Source organism: Epinephelus moara, chromosome 21 (assembly GCF_006386435.1).
Source record: "Epinephelus moara isolate mb chromosome 21, YSFRI_EMoa_1.0, whole genome shotgun sequence".
NCBI classification, from domain to species: Eukaryota; Metazoa; Chordata; class Actinopteri; order Perciformes; family Serranidae; genus Epinephelus; species Epinephelus moara.
Window position 1 is genome coordinate 18,669,958 of NC_065526.1, and position 23,113 is coordinate 18,693,070.

The following is a 23,113-nucleotide window of genomic DNA, read 5'->3' on the forward strand; positions in this document are numbered from 1 at the left end:
CTCTTTCCAGAAATCATAACCTGGTTACTCAAGATAATCCACAGACCTTGTTGTGAGCAGTTTCATGTAGGAACTATTTTCTTTCTACCAAAATATATCCACCAACCATATCACCACGCAGAAGGAAGCGTGCATCTACTCATGGATGAGAGGCTCATGCTTGTGATAGTGCAAGATATAACCTCAGCTGAGGTGTAACATCTGCTAGCTCAGTGGTGCTAGGTGAGCTAGCAGTAGATGCACACTTCCTTATGCGCTGTGATACAGTTGGTGGATGTAGTTCAGTAGAAAGAAAATAGTTCCTACATGAAACTTCTCACAACAAGGTCTGTGGATTATCTTGAGCAACCAGGTCATGATTTCTGGAAAGAAACACTGATGTTGAGTTTTTAAAATTTATTTTTTGGCCCTTTAGCACCACAAGCTGAGTGCCATCTAGTTCCATTATATTGGAGAGAGAAGGCAGACATTTCTACGGCCGATATATAATATTTTTGAGACTGTGAAAGCTTCCAAATACTGTCCTTTAATAAACCCTTCATCTATTAAATTCAGCGTTGAGTGTCTCTCATTGTTAGTCAAAGATTGCAAACCAGCGAAATTAATAGAGGAACATGTTTCAATTTTGAAAATTGTTGGTTTGTTCTTGTAATCATAGGAGACAAAATGTATTCTGCGCTCATAATAGTAATAAAGTCCACCTCCTTCTCCTGCCTTCATATCCTTTAATCATGTTCATTGTTTCTCCTCCTCCTCTTGTTCCAGGTTATATGACCATGGGTCCGGTGCAGGCGGCCCAGTGGGCACAGCAGCCATTTCCTGCCCAGGCCCAGACTCTGGCCTTTCCCGTGCAGGGGCCCCTCCAGGTGGCTCAAGTCCTCCCCGGTGGTCAGCCGGTCATCTGGAGCCAGGCCAACATATTCCCGGCCACTCAGCAGCAGTGGGCGGCCATGGCGGCCTACATGCCAGCCCAGACCGTGGGCGTGGGGGGACATGCCATACCAGCTGCCATGCTCCAAGGCCTGGTACCCATTACCACCATGTGCCCCCAAGCCTGCGACATATCGGCCCCCTCTTCCGCCATCACCAGCCCCCAGCACACGGCCGACCCTGCCCTGCTTCAGAGGCAGCTGAGCCTGGGGAAGGAAGGCCTCGGCGTGGACTCAGACGCAGGCGAGGGTACCTCTACATCGGGAGCCGGAGCAGCAGGGGTGGGACCTGGCGTCGCGTCAGCAGCGGTGAGCAGGTGCGGGACCCCAGGCCTCATGAGTGTACCGGACATGCTGGTCTGCAGTCAGCTGCTGCCGCCTTCAGCTGCTGCGACCCAGGAAGAAGAAGGGAGCTGTAGTGACCTTGATCTCTCTAGGATGACCTTGAGCCCAGGTACATCCACGTCACCGTCCACTGAATCCCGTAAGTGTTTTTAATTATTGTCGCTCTACATAATAGCATCTTATTAAACCGTCATCTGTACCAATTTATGTGAAAAGCGTAAAGCATTTCAAAAACCATGATTAGCCTTTGAAGCAGTCGGGCTCTGTGGGTGGCAACACCACAGGCTGCCCTATCTAAACTTCTATTAAATCTATTCGCATGAAATTTTACAGGCATCCATTGTTCCCAGATGATGAATTGTACTAACTTTGGTGACCCCCCCACCCAAAAGTATTGGATGGGTTGCTGTGAAATGCAGTGGTTGGCACTGTTGCCTCACAGTAAGAGGGTTCCTGGTTCAAACCCAAGGTGGGCGAGCCCTTCTGTGCAGAGTTTGCATGTTGTCCCTGTGTCAGTGTGGGTTTTCTCCAGGTACTCCAGCTTCCTCCCACAGTCCAAAGACATGCAGGTTAATTGGTGACTCTAAATTACCCGTAGGTGTGAATGTCTCCCTTACTTCAGAATGGGAGTCTGGGGACATTCGTCTTTCATTTTGTAACAGAAATGGGTGGGGATATCCAGACCACGTGACGGCACGTGTGTTACATGTAACAGAGACGTACCAGAAACACAGAGAGCAGGTTACCGGTGCGTAGTACTGTTCTGTAGATTCGTAATGTAGTCAGTCATGGCTCAGGCTACTACACCGAAGAAACGTGTGGATATTTGTCAGGTTTGCTCGGCATCGGGGAACAACAATTCCGGTATAGGCGGGTGTAAGGCAAAGCTAACAGAGTCAGCCAGCGTGCTGACGTCATCGGCGCCTGTCTAAGAGACTATTAGCAGTGTAGCTCGGCCCCAGCCCATGTAGGTCTTGTATGTAACAGGAAGTCAGTGCAGAGCAGCTCAGGCTGACCTGACATGCTCTCTCCTCTTGGTTCTGGTTCTTAGCCAAGCTGCAGAGTTTTGAACAAGCTGAAGTCTCTCAGTGGTGTTTTTTGGGAGGACAGTAAAAACTGCGTTACAGTAGTCGAGGCAGCTTGTAATAAAGGCATGAATGTATTTCTTGGCATCTTTTCCATTTAGAAATGGTTGCACCTTAGCTATGTTTCCAAGGTGGAAAAATGATGTTTTCGTCACCTTGTTAATGTCGGACTTGAAGCAAGCTTAGATCTGAATCAAGGGTCACGCCGAGACTTGTCACCTCGGATTTAATCCAGGGAGTTAAATACCCCAGATTACAAAGCAGCAATTCTCTTTTTGTTTTCGGGCCGACAAGCAGGATTTCAGTTTTGTCTTCATTTAACTTTAAGAAATTATTGTAGTACAGTAGTAGTAGTAAATGGAAGAACCCTCAGGAGGAGCAACAGAGGAGGTATTCCTCTCACAGGACGGACAGACGTGCAGTAGATGTCATGTTCAGAATACACCTTTACATTAAGATTATACTGTAGACGATCAGGATTACAAAATTATAGATTGTAGACAAACATATGAAAAATAAGGATCTGGAATCAACTACAGATGCCAAGTGTACCTGACCTACATGACCTTCTTTCCACTGTGGAGACCTGAAAAGAGGACAGACTGCACAAACACACAAGAGGCCAAGCTCACCGTTCACACAGACCCGAGAAAGAAAACAAGCACACAGAGGGAGAGTGAGACAAGGACAACATGCATCTGCAATGAGACACCGACAGCCACAGCCTGGATGCTTGTGCTTGTGGGACAACAAACATACGGAGGGTCAGATAGATGCTGTGGTTTTCACAAATTATAATTACCATATTATGGACAAACATGGACTCTAAGTACGAGGCCTAAAGGGATACTTTGCCCATTTTCAACCAGCTTTGTGTGTGTGTGTGTGTGTTACGGCCTCTCTAAACAGGAGGATGGCTGGCTCAACTAGAGACCGGAACATATGAAGGATGCTGGACACAGTTTACAGGGGGAAAAGCAAAGTTTTATTATTACCAAAATGGAACTGTACTTACAACTCAAAGGAGGAAACAAAAAGGGGTGGAAATCCCAGCCAAAATTAAACTAAAGATGAGGAAGTCACTGGGCCAACCATGCAGTGGGCCGTCGAACCCGGTTCATCCCCTTCACTGCTTAAACTGAAACTAAACTTAACCAAACAAAAACCAAAAAACTGAACTATCAGTATTCTCCAACCCAAACTAAAGCCCAGTTTCCACCAAACATTTTTGTTATGATACCTTTGGAGCCACAAATAACCCTTCAGACATGGTACCCAGACCCCAGGTCTGTTTAGCATTTCTACCGCAAACAAAAGAAAATCTTTCCAGCAAGAAATACTTCTTTATAGATTAACTGAGACTGATAATGGTAACAGGTTTAAGGCCTGAAGTCATCAAAGCATCACCAACTAAGTTTAAGTTTTAAGTTTGGATTTAAAGACCTCAGTATCATCAGATTGTTTGGTGTCCATGGGGAGGTTATTCCAGAGGAAGAGGGCATGATAGGAAAAGGACCTGCAGCCTGTTTTTAACTTTGGGAACAGACAGGAGAGCTACATTCTGAGAGTACAGGATTGAATATAATTTAAGGAGATCAGACAGGTAAGAAGGGGCGTGCACATTGGCGGATTGGGACACAACAGGTGTTTCTCAAAGTCAAGGAAGGATCCTTAAATGGCTGAATTTCAAGGATGCTTCTTCATCAAATCCCGCTTAAGGACTGCTCCAATGTCAAGGATCCTTCAAAGTCTAACTGAGGACAGAGTCCGTCATTCAGAGAATTTTAAAGGATGCATGTGTGTGTCCTCAGCGGGTATAAAGTATCCACAATTCTTTGCGCACAGTTTGCTTGAAAAGAATTGAAGGCAGGGCCTCGTCAATGAAACGATGGAGCTCAACAGGATTTAGATAGGTGTCATTTATTTCGAGTAATATCTCCAGTTGTTTTTAACATACATATCATACACCTGACTTTTAAAATACTGCTGACATTTGTTTCAGAAACCCCCTTATGGTGCGTTCGTTTTGTACTCGGAGGTCGGAAGTCGGAATTGGGAATGACGTCACCTCCGAGTTGACAACAGTTTTTGCATTCTAGTTGACAACAGTGGACAAGTCGGAAAAAAACATGGACGCCCGCAAGAAAGCCTTTGTCGCCCTTGCACTTTCGGAGTATAGACAGCTTCAAAACCATCATGCACTCCAACTGATGAACGCCGTATAGACAGCTTCAAAACCATCATGCACTCCAACTGATGAACGCCGCAGATGAGGCTGACCTAATAAACAAATAAGATAAAATTGCTATAAACAGTACTTTAGCAGAGTGTTTACTTACTACGTATGTGACTGGCAGCCATCTTGAATTCGTAAGTCGGGGTTGATGCGGTTGCTCCGAGTTTCCGAGTTGGAAATTCGATCTCAGGGTGCGTTCGAGTTTAAACGTCCGACTGGGAACTGGGAATTTCCGACCTCCGAGTACAAAACGAACGCACCATCAGTCTGCAGAGGGTTAATGATGCACACCTGGAGACACTCGTTAGCTTGTTCCAATGTGTGTCCACTGAATGCTAGGAGGGACTCTTGCCTTGCCTCTGTAGGATCCTTCCTTGGAAGGACTCATCCTACCAAGGAAGGATCCTTGACTTTGAGAAACACCAAGTGAGTCCCTGGGCACAGTTATGCAAAAGACAGACATCTCTTTGCGATTTGTTTGCATCTTTTGTGTCTCTTCGGGGAAATTTTGAGTCTCTTCCTGGTCAGTAATTTGAGTGACATTTTGTAGATGAAGGCCAGGAGGGCCCCTGTGTCTGTGCCCAGCAGGCCTGTTCCGTAATCCATCCATGGGAATACAACCACAGAAAAGTCGTGCTGTATTTGATAGTGTAGAGAATACACAATGTCAGGTAGAATAGAAAACAGAGTCAAGGGGGTGACATGCAATAAAGGTCAGGATCTAAATTTGAATCCAGTGCTCCTCAGTACAGGTTATGCATGTTAAGATATATTCACAGAGCAGATTAGCATTTAACAGTAAACAAGTCTTAGGAGCCAAGTTAACATGTCTTCTTTTACTGAATTTACAGAGCGATTTACCGTTTCTCATTTCCTGTCTCTGCAGCCTCCACCCCAGCCCCTCAGCAGAGCTCGTCTTCAGACTGCCCCCCCTCCCAAGCCAGTGACCCCGCCACAGATCTCTCCCCTGTAGACCCAGAGGGCAACGCCAGCAACGCCAAGGAGGAACAATCGGTAAGCCCCATCCCCCCGGGTCACATCCCAGTCAATAAGATTCATGGATCTGATCTAACAACCGATGCTACAATCTGTTATCGTCATACGGATGATCTGTTCTCAAGTACATCGAATGTAATCACACGCAGTCGAACGTCACGTGATTACTACGACTAAACAGGATTGATTTTACCCTTTTTCAGAAAAAATGTCAAGTCAATTAAACGTGAAAGGTCAAACATGATTTAAGCATCTTGATTAGATCATATATAATAAGCTGCTTGAAGGTAATTAGTCATTATCCTAAATGTTTGGCTGATGTTTTTCTGGGAAATGTGGGAGGAAAAGATGCACATCTTGCGAGTCCTCACATGCTGGAGGATAGTTGATTCTGCCAAAGCATGTCACCTGCTAAACAGAAATTTTACAGCTCTGCCTCTATCTCTTTCTCAGGGCTCTGTTGTTGCAAGGTCGATCTCTCCGGCGCCCAGTGGAGCTGCTGATCCTCCGCAGGATCAGACCTGTCCACAGGAAGACAGCTAGAGAACAACAGACACAGAGTGGGTATTTCACGGTCCCCTCCTCTCTTATTGGCCTGTTTAATCTTCTAACTGCCTTCACATTGTGGCATTTCATGTATTTTCTCCTGCTCTTTTCATCTCCAGTGTCCCACGACTCCCACCTTTCTAATTTTGTCATAACCCTGCTTTCTTTATTCGCTTTATGTTTCCATTTGTCTCCCTTTTTCCTTGCTCATGAGGTTCACTGCCAACTGGAGGAAAGCCTTGGTTCAGTTTCTGTCATTATGCCTTTCTGCATCACCCAAACCAAAGATAAGGAAGGCACAATGTTGCCACCTGCTGGTCAGAGTCATAACTGCACAAATACAGCTTCATGAATGAATGAATGAATTTTTTTAATACTGTGTCATGGGCTTACAAGACAGTATTAACTCAAACAAGCCAGGACCAGAGGCCTTTGTGCATATTTTAAGAGAAAAAAATGGAGCTACGTGTCAGAAGCATCCTACATGATCACATCATCACTGTGTAGAACAGTTTTCATGGATCACTCAGAGAGAGAGAGAGAGACATTAAATGTGTAGCACTGAAAAATCAATATAAGTACTAATTATATATTTATTATATATTATATATTTATATATTTCTCTTTTAAAATCCATGTTGGTGAGCACTTCTCCTTTTCCAAGATAATCCATCCACCTGACAGGTGTGTCACGTCAAGACCCTGATTAAATAGCATCATTACTACACAGGTGTGCCTCTCCACGGTCACAATAAAAGGATTCTCCAAAGCAGTGGTTCCCAACTGGTCCAGCCACAGGGTCCAGATTTCTCCGTAGTCATTAGTTTAAGGTCCACACAGTTTAATATATTAGGTGTCATACTTGCATTTGGCCAAGTCGCTGAGCTAATGTGCTGTCTCTGTCAAGTAGCTGTCTGTTAGTCACTCAGTCTACAGCAGGAAACGGCACTTCAGAATAAAATCTTTGTGCCGAAATTCACTGTACTTCAAAATAAAGTGTTTTTTACAAACTTGACATGTTTGTTAGTCATCTGCGGTCCATTCAGAATGGACCCAGTTGGAAACCACTGTTCTAAAGACAGTGATACACCAAGCTCACAGTCGATCGTCTGTGATTGTTGCGCCTGTCTGTTACCCTAGTCAGTCCGGCATGTCCAACACTGTTGGAAAAGTTAAAGTGCTCACCAACATTGATTTAAAAGAGAAATATATCGATTGAGTGCATGACAAAAAAAGTCTAAGATCATTAACTGTAACCTGTGAGAGCCTGGTCTCACTCTGAAGTCATCGAAAACTGGCACTTGGGCAGTGACTTGCAGCGTCAGAAACCAACGGAAAAAGACATCCTTTAACGTCGGTATGATATGCAGCTGGTTGCCGTTATAGTTTAACAGCACCTGGCAGCGTCAGGTGGGAACATGGCGGGACAAGGATGAAAGTTAAGGCAGCAAAATTCCAACTGGGGCGGCTGGTAGGGGTGGTGGTCCAACAACCACCGACTTTCACCCGAGAGAGCGGTGTTCACGTCTCCTAAGATTCTAAAGCCAAACCCTGTTCTTTTTTCCAGAACCTAACCACGTGTTTTTATTGTTGAAGGAAAAAACATCAATTTATGGTGTTGTACTGACATAGTGCGTTTATTTTGAAAGAGACTTTATGTTAATGTTAAATTTCCTGTGAAAACAGAAGTGTACTTTGAAAGAAGACAATGCATGTAACAGGCAGAACTTGACACGGCGTCCCAGAAACGTCAACAACCAACACACCCAGAGTACCTACATTGATATGTGACGAGATCAGAGTCAGAATTATTGGTTGTGAATGGTCATGGAAATTTTTATTGTGTGTCCTTGAAAAGTCATTTGAAAGTTTTGAAATTTTGTCCTTGAATATGCGTCTTAATCCTGTTTGGTGTCATGATTTGGTCTCTTGTCTTTCAGGGGACGGAAGCTCTCAAAGGCAAAAAGACAGAAGCTCACGACAGAGAGAAGACGAGAGAGACGAGCAGCAGCGTCTCTCACAGCTGGATTACACAGACTTGTTCTGTTTTTTTCAACCTTTAAAGGATATTTTGGCAGTTCTGTAATAAGCTGGCTACCCAAGGATCCGCTCTCCTCCAGAGGGCCACATACTGTACTGTACTCCTCAGCATGACAACCAGACTTTGGCTCTATCGTCCAATCACATAACCTTTCAACCAGGAAGTGACCTTTGATCGGGAGGCGATGGCGCCCTCCTGTAACGGATTGTTGAGTTTATAGCTGTGAGGATACGCTAAACGGCTGTGGTGACGCTGATGATGCAAATTATTTTTTGGAACCTTTAAAGAGGAGCAGCGTCCTACTGTATGTGGTTGACCTTCGGTTTGCCCGCCGCCACCAGCAGAGACTGCACACAGCAGATGGATTTTGCCAAATGTTCTCATCGTGTTGCTCCACCGATTTTGCATGAACAGACTTAATGTGGATTCAGCGGACTCAGCTGTGAGCAAAACTGTTCTCTGCAGCTTCCTCCAAGACCCGAAACGAATTACAAAAAAAAAATCTTTTTCTTATTTTATAAGCTGTGAATTCTTAGTTGATGACGCCGAGTCATTAGAGGGATCGAAATGACTTTGAGGCATCAAAATCAAAATTTGCCAAACATCTATTTTGTAAATAAGAATCTCCCCGGTCCCCCGTACCCGAGCCTCTGTGCCATACGATAGCTCTCTGCCTCTTGGATGCCAACTACCTGTGTTTCTCTCAAAGCAATGCCCTACCAGCACCTCCATCTTTGACGTCTGGATGTTTGTTTCGCTTTTGCAGCCGTTTATTTTTCACTTCTGAAAATGTCTCTTCTGTTCGGTCGGTGAGATATGAACTGTGAATCTGTGTTACATGGTCATTCAAAATAAAGCCTGCTGTACCTGTCTCATCATTTTGAGCTTGAAAGAAATGAACGGGGTCGACAAACATAAAGACAGCGACTTAAAACCCTGCGACTCCTCAAAGGTTACAGGTTTTTTTATTAAATAGGAGGCAGATTTTGCTTCATTCTTGTTTTTAGATATTCTACATCTCCAGCTGAGGTCGCTTTGTTTACAGTTTGCCTCTTTAAATCACATCTCTTTGGTTTCTTGAATAAATAAGCAGAGTAAACCCACAAGCTCGGAGACAGTAGAGTGCATTTCGATGCCTTATCAGGTTTATTTTTGTTGTCCAGTCACTGTTCCTCTTGTCAGGTCATTTGTAAACAGTAAACAGGTCATTGTTGTAACAAAGCACTTGGGCATATTGTAGGTCAGCTCCACCGAGTCGAAACGGTCGAAAAAGAAAGAAAGGCGACTTTATATAATATGAACAATAGAGATATCACTATTAACTGCTAGACTTACAATAACAAACGGTAACTGTACCCCTGCTCGTGTAAGAAAAATGAGAAATAGTCCAAAATATTTTGTAAATTTTATTTATGGAATTAAGAATTGTCATGAAAAAGAGAAAAAAAAAGGACTTTTGTACGTCTATGACTTCCCCATACACTGTACCCATGCCACTGTTCAGTCACAAATAAAATATCATGTGATTCCCACGTTTTCTGCTCATGTTTCTTTTTCTTTCTTTAAAGATATGTCACTTCTACACAGGGGTCTAAATATAGACAGTGCAGTTGCAAACACCGTTAATCTGCACACACTGCGATGCCACACAGCTGGTTCAATATCAGCAAAGTTTCCCTTTATATTCATTGTCTTGTGTGGCGATCAGCAGTGATGTGGTGGTTCACTTTTACACTGTGATCTGTAGCCTATAGTTCGGCTTTAGCTTCTAACTATCTTTGTCTTTTTAACCTGTTGTTGCTGCTGAGTCAGTTTGACATCCTGGATATATCCTTCAAACACAGACTGTAGACCCCTCTGTCTGCTCCTCTCTGGAATCACTGTTTTGTTTTTCCAAAAATATGATAATATGTCTTCAGGGAGTGCAGCTAGTTACAGTGGGGGCTCCATGCTGAGTCAGCTCAGTCCGTGTCTGCAGACCTCCTCATCAGAACTCTGTTTTTTACTTGTTTTTAAAGCACAGCACCCTGCGTCACATTTCATTCCTCCATTTCCTTCAATACTGACTCTGCAGATTTCTCCTCTCTGGTTGTGACTTGTTTGATTACTTTTTATTTTGTTTAATTATGGTTTCGCATTGTCTGTCTGTACATCCAACTGTCTCGTTCTCATGAAGAACGCCTTGAGGGAATTTTGTAAAAATTTGGCACAAACGTCAGCTTGGACTCAACAATGAACTGATTAGATTTTGGTGGTAAGATCAGCCAACAGAGGCTGCTGTCCTCACACAAATACTGTACAGATCCTCCCTGCAGTTAATCACTGTAATGTAATGTGATATGAGATATTAATATAATCATCACTTGTTCTTTTTAGTGCTGATTATGTTACTGAATCACCTGAAGAGGAGCAAACAACAACAAGAAAAAAACACAATTGAAAAGAACGAAGATCAAACAGAAAACATTTTTACAGGTTATCATGAATAATCAAGAGGGACATAACTTGACATCTCTGACTTCCACTAACAATGTGTAAGACGTTAAGAGGCCCTTTGTAAGATGAGAGTTTCCTTTGATAGCAGTCACCAACATGTATGTTCCCAAGTAGAGACGTGGAGTCGTGTTAGATTGATTCCCCGACATTGTGTGTGTGTTGCTTTCACTGAGTGAGTGATTGTGTCACTCTGTAAAATCCCAAATCAGTGACAGTGAGCAAAGTTTAAAGGTCAGCAGAACACAAACATGACTCAAATGTTTTCAGGTCTGTTACAGGAATTTACCACATTACACCACCTTTATGTTCCACCACTGTCGTATGTTACCTACAGTATGTTTCCCTGCCTTTACACATTCATCACAATAAAGTTAATGATAACTCAAACACATTTAGACCTCCTGTTAAACCTGCCTGCAGACTCTGCTTCACTGTAAACCTGACGGTGGTGTCACACTTGTATTAAGTAACACACACAGACAGTCGACCTCATAACCCCGACACCTTGTCTTGTGGCTCTGAGGCCTGCAGCGCTGTGTACTTAGCTCCACCCCTGAGTCTAATGGCAGCTCTGAGTTCATATCCAGGCCGGTATTGATCAGCGTGTGTTTACATAGAGAGCTGAGCAGTGTCGTCTCCTCGTCCACAGTCAGTCGTAATAACACACAGCCATGCTTCCTGTGGTGACACGGACGAGTGCTCTCAGTTTGCGGCGCTTTCTGCTCTATGTTACTGTGAGCTTGGTGCTGCTGAGGTAGGTGCAAGTTTTACTTCCTGTTTAGTGATAGATTGCCAATATGTTAAAGCTAATTAACATAGAGGTTAACTAAGGTAACCGTCCTGCTGTCAGAGACATGCTGATACTTGATGCTCCAAAACAGTTTTCAGTGTGAGATTAAATGTGATTTATGTCACTTTTTTGGTATTAAATCAACTGTATTATTCCTGATTAAGATCCATTAGTAGTTCTGTGTGTAACCAATCAAATTAAAACACCTTTGCATCTAAAAATGTCTTAAAATAAATTGATTTGTCTTGATCACAGTGAAGCTGCGGACACAACAGCGAGCGATGGAGACCCTGGTGGTCGTGAGGCTCGGTCAGTGGGCCATCAGGTGGTAGTTCATCCTGTGGACTGTGTTTTATCAGAGTGGAGCTCGTGGTCGCGCTGTGACACCTGTCAGAAGACAAGGGTAAGTATGATGACAGCAGACAGGTGATGGTGGGCCCCGGGGGACGTCACAGCTACGATACAGGGCGTGTGTTTGTCGGCCCATCAGGGCTCCACAATGTTTGTCAAGGAGGAATGTAAAGGAGGAATCACCCTGAGCAGGTGGGCATGCGCACTTCAGATGGTATAGAGAGAAGTGTATACCTGCATGAATATGATTGGATGTTACGAGTCAGCTGGTAGCCTAACAGCTCTGAATGAGTCTGTGATTGTGAAGCATGAATCAGTTAAAGCAAACATTACATCACTGCTCTGCCTGAGCTGGTGCTTTATTTTTACAAAGAATTTAAAGGCTGTTAACTGAAGGCAGGGGCGCCGTCACTGACCCCATGGGAGCTCCCTTAGCCTCCTCGGGTGTGACAGAATTTTACGCTTGACATCTATTTGAGACAAGCTTTTTATTTGTCAAAATGTGTAGCCACACAGGGCTGGTGAAAGGGACTGGGTGTTTAATTGAAGTTTTATGGTATATTCCGATCCAAGGCCAACTGCTCTATGAGCGCGCTAGCTGCTGAGTCACAGGAAGTGCAGACCAGGTTGTATCCCAATGATATGCTGTGATATGTATACCTTCTAACCTCAAAGGTCAAGTGTATGGGATTCAGTGACATCTCCCATGTGCCAAATATGGTCACTTCTGGCTCCATAAAAAGCCAAGATGGCGACAGCAGAACTTGAGGCTTTAAAACTGAAGGCCACGAACCATTTGGTGACGTCACGGTAGTGTGGTGGAAACGTACATATCCCTATCTAGGGCCAGTGTTTGGCTTGTTCTAAAGCCCAGTTCAGACCAAAGATTGACGATGAGACGAAACCGTTTTAGAACGTTGCAGAGAAAAGTTGCAGCGGTGTGAACTGACCAATCTGAGCTCAGCTCAGGCCAGCTGATGGAGTGAATGGTGTGAACCAGCAGGTTTTAAGAACGTTGCAGAACAGCACATTTACAGCCTGTTTTAACTTGTCTTGTTGCAAATCTTTGGTCTGAACTGGGGTTTAAGAAATAAAGACACAAATGCTGTGTCTCAAATCGCGTACTTCTGTACTTACACTTTATATTTTGAGTTCATAAGTGCGTTCACACAGTATGGAAAAATGCAGTGCACTATGAGTACCCAGATGGTGCACTCAAGACGGTCAGGAAGTTGAGTGTGGAACTATGGACACTTCTCGCCCTCAATGGTCGCCATCTTGGCTACGTAGCAGAAGGGGAGGGACCACTTTTCAAACTGGAAATGGCGGCCAAGGACTGTGCGACCGTGAACGTCGCTGCATTGTCGTTATACATGTGTTTTTTGCTCTAAGCACCACTATACTGTTGTCGGATATAAGCCAGTAGTATGTTTGTTGGGTTAATTTAGCAGTCTGTAATGATTTGGTACCGCGAACGATAATGTGAATGCTAATGCTAGTTTGCTAACTAGCTAAATTGCGGTAAGTGCACAACGGCCGTGTTTGGTTTGAGACAAGACTACCTTGTCAAAATTCGCGCACTACGCCATTGAGTACATAGTGCACATAGTATACTACATAGAAGTGTACTAACGGAAGTATGTGATAGACACAGCAAATGATTCTTATTGTAGTAGGTGATGAACTAATGAAAATTAAGTTAGAAATATTGAATACCTTTTTCTGACAATATATCCCCTCCTGAATTTTACACACTGGACCTCTAAGGGAAAAGTTTTAGGAAACATTCTTTGAAACACACTTTTTTGCTGAGAGTTATGAAAAGACTGGCACCACTCTCATTTCAGCAGCCAGAAGCTGGCTAACTTCACTGCTTAGCATTTAGACTCGAAACAGTGGGAAACAGCTCACCTGGCTCCATCCAAAGGTAGCAAGTCGCATCAGCTAGCACCCCTAAAGCTCATTTGTAACATGTTTGTTTTGTCCATACAAAAACCAAGGTTTAAAATCGATTTCATGTCATTGTGCTAAGCTGCGTTAGCTACTGACAGTAGCTTTAGCATACAACAGCAGTATCACTCTTCTCATCACACTCTCAGCAATGAAGCAATGAAAAATATTTTCCAAGATGTCAACTTTTTCATCAACTAAAAACTTTTGACCTTTACAATCAAGCAAATAAATGAAATGTACATAAACTCCCACTGGTTTTATGGGCTGCAGTGGTCCAGCCAATTGTTGTGCACTGGTTATCAAAATGAGATTAGATTTGGATTCAGTCAGATTAGATCTAGTTGAATAAATCATCCCTATTGTGCTGAGACTGAGAGATAACTCTGCAGTCTGAGGCATTCGACATTTCGACCCTTGTGGGCTGTTTTTCTGAGAGGTAGAGAGCTCCACTGCTGGCAAAGGTCTCAGCTGATGTACTTCAGTGCTCTATCTCATCCACTTTACAAGAAGGGGGATTAATAACCTTGACATGACAAAGTGAAAACAGCCCTCTAATGGGATTTCGGCTGTTACAGTTCCCCGGAGCAGTTTCCAGGCTCTTTCACCACCTTCATTGGGTCGTGGCGAGTCCTCCTCTGTGTTTCTCTGACCATTTATGTGTCTGTCTCTCTCAAACATCCAGTATCGCTATGCTAAACTGGAGCAGCCGTCTCAGTTTGGAGGGCAGCCGTGCAATTTTCACGACAGGGAGGAGGAGGCCTGTGATGTTCCAGCCCGCTACACCTGTGACAGTGTTCCTGTGTGTGAGGGATTCTTCTGCAACCAAACAGGTATCTGATACACCTGTCCCTATGTACTCCCCACCGCCCTCAGTCTTTACGCTAAGCTAAGATAACTGGCTGCTCGCTGTAGCTTCGTAGCAATCTAGCTCTCAGCAAGAAAGTAAGTAAGCATATTAACATGATGTCAAACTGTTGATTTTAGTCTGTTTTGGAAATGACCAATAGCTAAATGCCTATGCCAGCAGCCAGAATGAAATGTTAGCATTAGCCTATGTTTCTGCAAACCACGCATATGTTACATTTGTATATTTCATATGTATCATATCAACATTTCTAATGCGACGTAGTCCAGATTACAGATATGTTAGCTGTTAGTTTGTCATTGGGAGGAGGAGGGGATGGTGGACCTTTTTATAGCTACAAAAGCAGGTATTTTATAACGAGAATCAGCAACATTTCCAGCCCTGTTTATAGCAACAAAAACTGGTATTTTTTAACAGTTTTGAACATTTCGAGACGTGTTGAGCAGTTATTTTGTAACAAGAGTTCGGGTCATTTTGAACTTTGTTTTCAGAGACAAAAGGAGATACTTTTTAAAGGGAGGTCAAGACGTTTGCAGCCGTGTTTGTAGAGCCAAAAGTGGGTACTTTTGAGCAAGAATTCAGGGCATTTCCAACTGTGGTTACAGCAAAAAAGGCGGGTATCTTTTAACGAGAATTTAGGACATATCCAGCCGTATTTACAGCTACAAAAGCAGGTATATTTTAATGAGTATTTGGGACATTTTCAGCTGTATATATAAATTGACAACAGTGGGTATTTTTTAACCAGAATTCTAAGCATTTTCAGCCATATTCATAGCAATGAAAGAGGGTGATTTTTAATGAGTTCAGGACATTTCCAGCCGTGTTTATAGAGATGAAAGTGGGTATTTGTTAATGAGAGTTTAGGACATTCCCTGTTTACAGTGACAAAAATGTATTTTTTATCGAGAGTTGGGGATATTTCTAGCCATGCTTATAGCAACGAAAGCAGGTATTTTTTAATGAGAGTTCAGGACATTTCCTGCTGTGTTTACAGCGACAAAAACATATTTTTTTTCAAGAGTTCAGGAAACTTTTGGACATGTTTATAGTTAAAAAGAAGGCATTTTTTATGAAGAGTTTGCGACATTTCCAGCTGCATTTATAGCAGCAACAGTGGGCATATTTTATTGTGATTTCAGGACACTTCTGGTCGTGTTTATAGTAACAAAAGCAGGTATTTTTTAATGAGACATTCACTTTCAGCCATGTTTATCACAAAAAAAAGGTTATTTTTTAATAAGAGTTTGGAACATTTCCAGACGTATTTACAGCAAAAAAAGTAGTTTTTATCAAGGGAATTTCTAGCCGTGTTTGTCGCAACAAAAGCAGGTATTTTTTAACAAGAGTTTAGGACATTTCCAGCTTTATCGTTGGCGACAAAAACAAATGTTTTATCGAGATTTAGGGAAATTTCTAGCTGTGTTTATAGTGACAAAAACAGATTTTTTAATAAAAGCTCAGGACATCTCTAGCCATGTTTATAGTGACGAGAATGGGTGTCTTTTAACAAGAATTTGGGACATTTCCAGCTGTATTTATAGCAAAAACAGTGGGTATTTTTTAACCTGAGTTTGGGACATTTCCTGCTATGTTTCTAGCAACAAAAAGAGTTCAGGAAATGTCTAGCTGTGTTTACAGAGACACAAACTGGCATTTTCTAATTAGAGTTCATGACATTTCTAGCTGTGTTTATAGCAACAAAAGCAGGTTTTTTTGGGGGGGTTTTTAGATAATCTTTTGGGCATTTTGCCTTTATGTCATAGTGAAAGCTGAAAAGAGACCAGAAAGGTGGCTGAGAATGAGAGGGGATAACATGGAGCAAAGGGCCTGGGCTGAGATTAAACCTGGGCTGTTGCAATAACACTGAGCCTTAATGGTATGCACTCCACCAGGTGAACTACCGGGCACCCCAAACGCTTTTTTAAACGAGAGTTACAGACATTACCAGCTGTGTTTGTAGCGACCAAACTGGGTATTTTAAGCCATAACATGATGTTTTCCCAACCCTAACCAAGTGTTTTTGTACCTAAACCTCACCACACATGAACCACAGCATTGTCACAATTAAAATCAGAAACTGAATCATTGACAAATGTAAACATTCAGTTTCGAATGGATCAAGATGCCATCCACGTCTCTCCTCTCCTCCAGGTCGCTGTATTCCCAGAACTCTGCAGTGTAGTGGGGAAGATGACTGCGGGGACATGTCAGATGAAGCCGGCTGTAAGAAGGTTTCCAAGCCCTGCAGGGAGGAAGCTGAAGAGTATTGGGGAATCGAAAACCTTGCCAAAGGGTGAGTCACATTCCCATTAGTCTGCAGCCTGAGTCCCAGATATTTTCGAGGACTTGGAGAGGTAAACATGTTGCTGTCCTCAAATCAATCTGCTCACCCTTAATGCTGTTGCTCTTCTTTCAGAATCAGTATCTTGAACAGTAACCTGGAGGGAGTGGTGCTTGATAACAGATACTATGCTGGCAGCTGCTTGCCTCACTACATCCAGGATGTCAGATTCAGGAAGCCTCACAACTTGCAGCAGTACACTACGCAGGTGAAACCAGCTGCTAATCATACTGCTGTATAGCAATTATTGAGCTGAAGTTGATATTCGAGATTACAGCTATCTTCCAGCCCAGACGTCAAAAGAAAATGTTGGCATTGTACGTTTCTGCAAACCAGGGAAACTTTATGTTTGTACGTGTCATACGGGTCGTATCAATGTTTCTAAAGTAATATAAGTCTGATTACATGTATATGAGAGGAGTTTGTCTTTAGGGGGTAGAGGGAATGGTGGATGGCGTGACACCTAGACCACTGTTTGAGACAAACAACAAAAGTGGGTGTTTTTTAACAAGACATCGGCAGCATTTACAAGCCATGATTATTCCACCAAAAGCAAGTATTTTAAGCTCATGATCTTCTTCTAACCATAACCCAGCGTTTTTTTGTGCCTAAACACAACCACACATTAAAGCCACAGTTGGTAACTTTTTCATATTTGTTCAAAGTGTCACTTTATCCATACAGCACGAAATGAGACAAATAAATCCTAGGCTGATTCAACTTAAGCGTGAATTTCATCACGGCAACTCATAATGTGACTCAGTAGTGTGTGCCGCCCCCTCGTGCCTGTATGACCTCCTGAAAACATCTGCTCCTGATGCGTCGGCAGATGGCGGAACAGCAATTCACGGAGCGTTTGACATGATTGACAGCTGCGTCTAAGACTCCTCAGCTCTGATCGGTTGATGTTGACTGCATGGCTGTCTGATTCTTATTTGGGTTGCCGTGTTTAATCAGTTGTGATAAAAAATGATCCTGAACTTCAATTCTGAGGCTGTTCTGTAAATACGTTTCTCATAGGTAATAAATATTGCAACTTCTGATCAGTCCATTTAAATGTCAGGCTTAAAATAACAACTTCTGATTAGGCCCAACCCACTTACAAATTAAACTCCACCCAGTTTTGACATAAACTCCGCCCATTCCGAGTATAGATACAGATAATTTAGTTAAACAGATACAGACACAGATAATGGTGTACTCGCTCATCCTGACTATAAACCCACTATAAAAGGTGCCTCATTGGAAAGTGGTGCCATGTTTTGTCTGTTGCATCAGTGAGGATTAATCTTAAGCCTGTAATAATGGTGATTTATCTTATGTTTTTTCTTGATTGTTCTTCATGTTTTAAATATAGTTGACAGTTATTGTTTATTGAATGATACGGCTCAGCTTGTTACACACTATAAAAGGACGTTTTCCCTCCCATGTGTTTACAGACAAAAGGCTCGTATGACTTCACCCTGCAGTCTTTTGAGTCATACTCTGACTACAGGAAGCACACTTTGGAGGAGCGCATGTCCCAAACCACCGTCTCCTTTGGCTTTGCCATTCCATTCATAGTTGAATTTGGCTTCAACTACAATAAGGCCAAATACTCCAAAAAAGAACAGAAGATCCGTCGTGCTGCTAGCAAGGTGAGGTGTCTTTTCTCCTGACCTCTTCATGACCTACTGATTTATCAAAAACAAAAAGGAACCTAACAGATTTATGATACATCAAAACCCACAAGTCATTTAAAATGTCTGCTCCAGCTCCACTCTTAGCCTTAAAGCACTGACTTATTCATCAACTCCTGCTGATTCTCCCTCAGACTAACAGCTTCGTGAGGGCCAAAGCAGAGCTGGAGTTGGCCCAGTACATGCTGAAGTCAGATGATTTGATGCTTCACCCTGAGTTCCTGCAGCGCCTGCGCTCCTTGCCACAGTCCTATGTTTACGGAGAATACAGACAGATCTACAGGGACTACGGCACCCACTACATTACAGAGGCAGCCCTCGGAGGAGACTTTGAACACACCATCATCCTGAACAAGGAGAAGCTCGCAAAGTCCGGTAATAAATATTAGTGGCTGCTGAACTGGAGTCACGAAGGTCACAGTCAAATCAAGACTGGTTTAGTTGCTCAGTTTCTGCACATTACAAGACACATAAAGGTAATTATTGTGATCAGATACTGGTGTGCAACAGCAGTGACATCATCTTTTCTTTATCTTGTCATTGTTAAAGGGACAGTTCATCCCAAAATCAAAAATATATAGTTTTTCTACAGTTACCATGATGTTTATTTTCAGATGTGGAGGGAAGTCAGATTTGACCTCTGAGGAACACAAGAGGTCAAATCCAAGATGGCCACCAGTCCCCTTGGTCTGATGTTCAAACATGATTAATTTTGGAACCAAACTGTGCAGTAAAACATTTAAGGTATCATTTCCAACTAACGTGGGGATTCCCGTTCATTTGGTGAGACTTTTAAGATCATCAGTTGGAGATCAGCCATAGAGATGTCTGCCTTCTCTCCAATATAATGGAACTAGATAGCACCCAGCTTGTGGTGCTCAAAGTGCCAAAAAAAACCCAAACCAAAACATGTATAAGAACATTTCAAAAACTAAACTGATTAAAAACCAAACTTAACTGCCAGCCATATCACTGTGCAGAAGGAACAGTGCATCTACTGTTAGCTTACCTAGCACAGATGGAGCTAAGCTACAGCTCAGTCAAGAAGGACATTGTTAATGTTTACATATTGAGAATGAACCTCTCGTCTATGAGTAGATGAGTAGATCCTCCTGCGTGGTGATACGCTTGGCAGGTGCTGTTTGGTAGAGAAAAGACTTTTTCCTATAAACTTACATAGTGAGAGAGACGTCCATAAATCAATGGGTACATTGTTTTGAGTGTCACAAACCCTGCAATATGATTTGTTTCACCATCAGAATTTAATCCATTGGTCTGATACATCTGTAAATTCTAGAAGATCTGTTCAATTAAATAATTTAATCCCCATTCAAGTTAATGGAGTGCTACACCGGAAGTACCCAACTCAGTCAGTAGAACTCTGTAGTGTGCCCACAGTGTGGAAGCAGTGCCACTCATCGGAGTAATGTTATACCTGGCTGTTGAACCATTTTGGTTTCATGCGCAGCGTAGTAACTTTCACAGGAATGAATAGGGTTCCACCTCAAACGCTGTATCCAGGTCTCTTTATACATCCATGATTAGTAGATGCACGCTTCCTTCTGTGTGATGATACATTTGGCAGGTGTAGTTTGGTAGAAAGAAAATAGTTCCTACATGAAACTGCTCACAACAAGGTCTGTGGATTATCTTGAGTAACCAGGTCATGATTTCTGGAAAGAGACATTGATGTTGAGTTTCTCTAATGTACTTTTTTTGGCACTTTGAGCACCACAAGCTGAGTGCCATCTAGTTTCATTATATTGGAGAGAAGGCAGACATCTCTACAGCTGATATCTCCAACACTCTGCAACTCACACCAAAACAATCTAGATTGCTAACCAGCTCTACAGGTAAGAAGAACAATAAGTATTTTTGATTTTGGGGTGAACTGTCCCTTTAACACTGATACCTAGTGATAAATAGTTGATTTAGTTAGTTGATGGAAAGGTAGTAACCACTCCCTGACTCCCTTTGTTGCTCCAGATTACACTTTGGACGACTACGCACGCTGTACGCAGTCGGGCCTTAAGGTCGGGGCCAACATTTATGGTGTTTACGTGTCTGCGGGTTTTCACGGTGGATCCTGTAATGGCCTGCTGAATGAGATGGGAGGTGAGGAATATGAATATGTTCAGTTTTACATCATGAACACGAACTGATGCTAAAAATCTGAAGTGGTTCTGTCTCTCCTCAGAGGACACAGAGCACGGCAGCATGGTGGAGGACTTTGTTGCAGTTGTAAGGGGTGGAAGCAGTGAATCCATCACCGCTTTACTGTCTAAAAAGCTCCCCACGCCGCAGCTGATGGGGCTGTGGGGCGAAGGCGTGCAATTTAACCCCGACTTCCTTCGCACAACAGTGAGTTTATCCGTCTTTAACTGAAATCTCATGTTCTGCCTCTCCCTTTCTGTCTCACTTTTCCCGCTTATTTCTGTTTATATTCATATTACCTGCTTTAATCCCATTTTCAATCTTCTTATTCTTGTGTTTCTGTCTCCCACAATCTAAAACCTCTTTTTCTTCCTCCTTTATAATTCTCCATCTCAGTTTGCAGCCATAACTAACTGTTTTCAAGGAGTTTGACCTGACTCATTGGTGCAGAAACATTTACAAAGAGCTGGTCAGTGGTGGTACCAGGATTGGCTTTATTACAAAGAGGCAAAGTACAACTAGGCTGCTAAACAGCAAGTTGGAGAACAAACAACAAAAGATGCCAAATAGCAACTGAGCCAAATACAAATAAGCTGGGTCAACTTTCAGCACTTGTGAGGGTTTCCAGTTGGCTCTATGAAAGGAAAAACTAAATCCTAGAGAAGTGAATTTGAACGGCATGAAGATGGTTTAATTATGAAATTTCCTTCTCATTAGACACGGCCGCTGTATGAGCTGGTGACCTCCAGAGACTTCTCCCATCATGCCACCCTGAAAAGAAACCTGAAGAAAGCGCTGTCGGATTACCTGGCAGAGGCCGATGCTTGTCGATGTGCTCCCTGCCAAAACAACGGAGTGGCTGTTTTGAGAGGTATCTCAGAGGATATTATTTTTGGTGTTAATGACAAATTCTATGGCTCCATATTCATTAGCGATAGACTGAAAACTCGTTTTAATTTCCCCCAGTTTATGCCAAATCTTAAAGGAATAGTTCAGGTTTTTTGAAGTGGGGTTGTACGAGGTACTTGTTTGTATATATTTTTTTTTTTTCCTACTTTGTTTATTGGATTTTCAAGTAGAACAACGTTTACAGGATCATTGCACTTGTAAAGTGTTTGGCAAAAATATAAAAATACAACATTAACAGCAACAGTGCAACATGTGTGTATATAAATTATATATGTACACACAAAATAAATATAAACTGACAAAATAAGTGCAGCAGCACAACAAAAAAAAAAAAAAAAAAAAAAAAAGCAAACAAAACACAAAAAAACAACATTTTAATATTTTAATTTACGCAGGACAGGCCTCTTGCATAGATATTAAAAGATGTACAAATCTGTAACCGCAGGGAAATGGATTATTATTATTGGTAATTTTTTACCAGTTTTATGCAATTTAAAACTGCTTGAATCCAAAGAGCATGAGAGGGGGGCACAGGAGACTTCCATCGGAGCAAAATTAAACGAGCTGGCCTGGGCTGTGCCGACTGACATCTACTTCGTGTGATTATACACTGACTTTAGAAAAGAACCTCATAAAACCCTATTTCAGAAGATCACTCTCCCTGGTTTTACTCAAAGGAACCTTAACTGGCATTGTCAGAGCTTTTTTCACAAACTTAAAATTGTTGTATACTAAGGGATGATGTTTACAGTGGTGGTAACGATATTAGTGATGATGCTTGTGCAGTAAATATCTTAACCTCCCTCAACAGGCACCAGGTGTGACTGTGTGTGTCCCACTGGCTACACTGGACGAGGCTGTGAGATCACTAATAGACAAAAAGGTCAGCTCTCAAAACACTGCGCACAGCATTGGATTAAAACCTTCTGAGATATTGACATAATGATATGAAATATGATGTGGCCCCTTCTGACAGATTTAGCCATCGACGGCAGCTGGAGCTGCTGGGGTGCATGGTCATCCTGCAGTGGACAGAAAAAGACGAGGAGTCGACAGTGTAACAACCCAGCACCCCGTGATGGAGGCCTGGAATGCAGAGGACTGCAGGAAGATTCGACTGAATGTTTTTAAAATCTGTTTAACAGCTCTGACATAAAGATTTTTAAAATTCTGCTGGAAAATGGAAGTTTGGTTTGTGGTGTGTTTGTCGTTTGACTGCGTGGTGTGACATGTTGAATTATATTTGAATAAAAACAATCTTACCTAAATGGAATATCTCCAATTAGTATTTCATTTATACTGTTAAACCATGTGTCTCTGGATATGTCTTCTCATTGGTGTAACTGCATTCTCGAAACCCTGTGTCTCTGGATATGTCTTCTCATTGGTGTAAC

General features: G+C 42.5%; 2 protein-coding genes across 5 annotated transcripts in view; both read left to right on the top strand.

Annotated features, from left to right (window-relative positions):
• Positions 1 to 9,703, top strand: part of LOC126382627 (disabled homolog 1-like) — a 70,891-nt gene extending 61,188 nt beyond the window's left edge. For all 4 annotated transcript variants that reach the window (XM_050032609.1, XM_050032608.1, XM_050032606.1 and 1 more), the window contains 4 exons: positions 766 to 1,413; positions 5,482 to 5,609; positions 6,045 to 6,151; positions 8,078 to 9,703. In XM_050032609.1, coding sequence (XP_049888566.1) covers positions 766 to 1,413; positions 5,482 to 5,609; positions 6,045 to 6,134 — 866 coding nt within the window. In that variant the 3' untranslated portion in view covers positions 6,135 to 6,151; positions 8,078 to 9,703. The remainder of the gene's footprint in view (positions 1 to 765; positions 1,414 to 5,481; positions 5,610 to 6,044; positions 6,152 to 8,077) is intronic.
• Positions 9,704 to 11,269: 1,566 nt separating this feature from the next.
• On the top strand, positions 11,270 to 22,987 carry c8b (complement component 8, beta polypeptide). The gene is made up of 12 exons (XM_050032605.1): positions 11,270 to 11,428; positions 11,720 to 11,867; positions 14,451 to 14,598; positions 16,788 to 16,929; positions 17,053 to 17,185; positions 18,417 to 18,614; positions 18,791 to 19,031; positions 20,643 to 20,771; positions 20,854 to 21,017; positions 21,528 to 21,681; positions 22,531 to 22,602; positions 22,696 to 22,987. The coding sequence occupies exons 1-12, from the start codon at positions 11,346 to 11,348 to the stop codon at positions 22,848 to 22,850; spliced, it is 1,767 nt and encodes a 588-aa protein (XP_049888562.1). The 5' UTR covers positions 11,270 to 11,345; the 3' UTR covers positions 22,851 to 22,987.
• Positions 22,988 to 23,113: the final 126 nt, after the last annotated feature.

Excerpts from the sequence above, each read along its gene's own strand:
- c8b (XM_050032605.1), top strand. The coding sequence starts at position 11,346 with ATGCTTCCTGTGGTGACACGGACGAGTGCTCTCAGTTTGCGGCGCTTT. Across the intron at positions 11,429-11,719 it reads GTGAGCTTGGTGCTGCTGAG|TGAAGCTGCGGACACAACAG; the intron begins GTAGGTGCAAGT and ends TCTTGATCACAG. Across the intron at positions 21,682-22,530 it reads CGGAGTGGCTGTTTTGAGAG|GCACCAGGTGTGACTGTGTG; the intron begins GTATCTCAGAGG and ends CTCCCTCAACAG.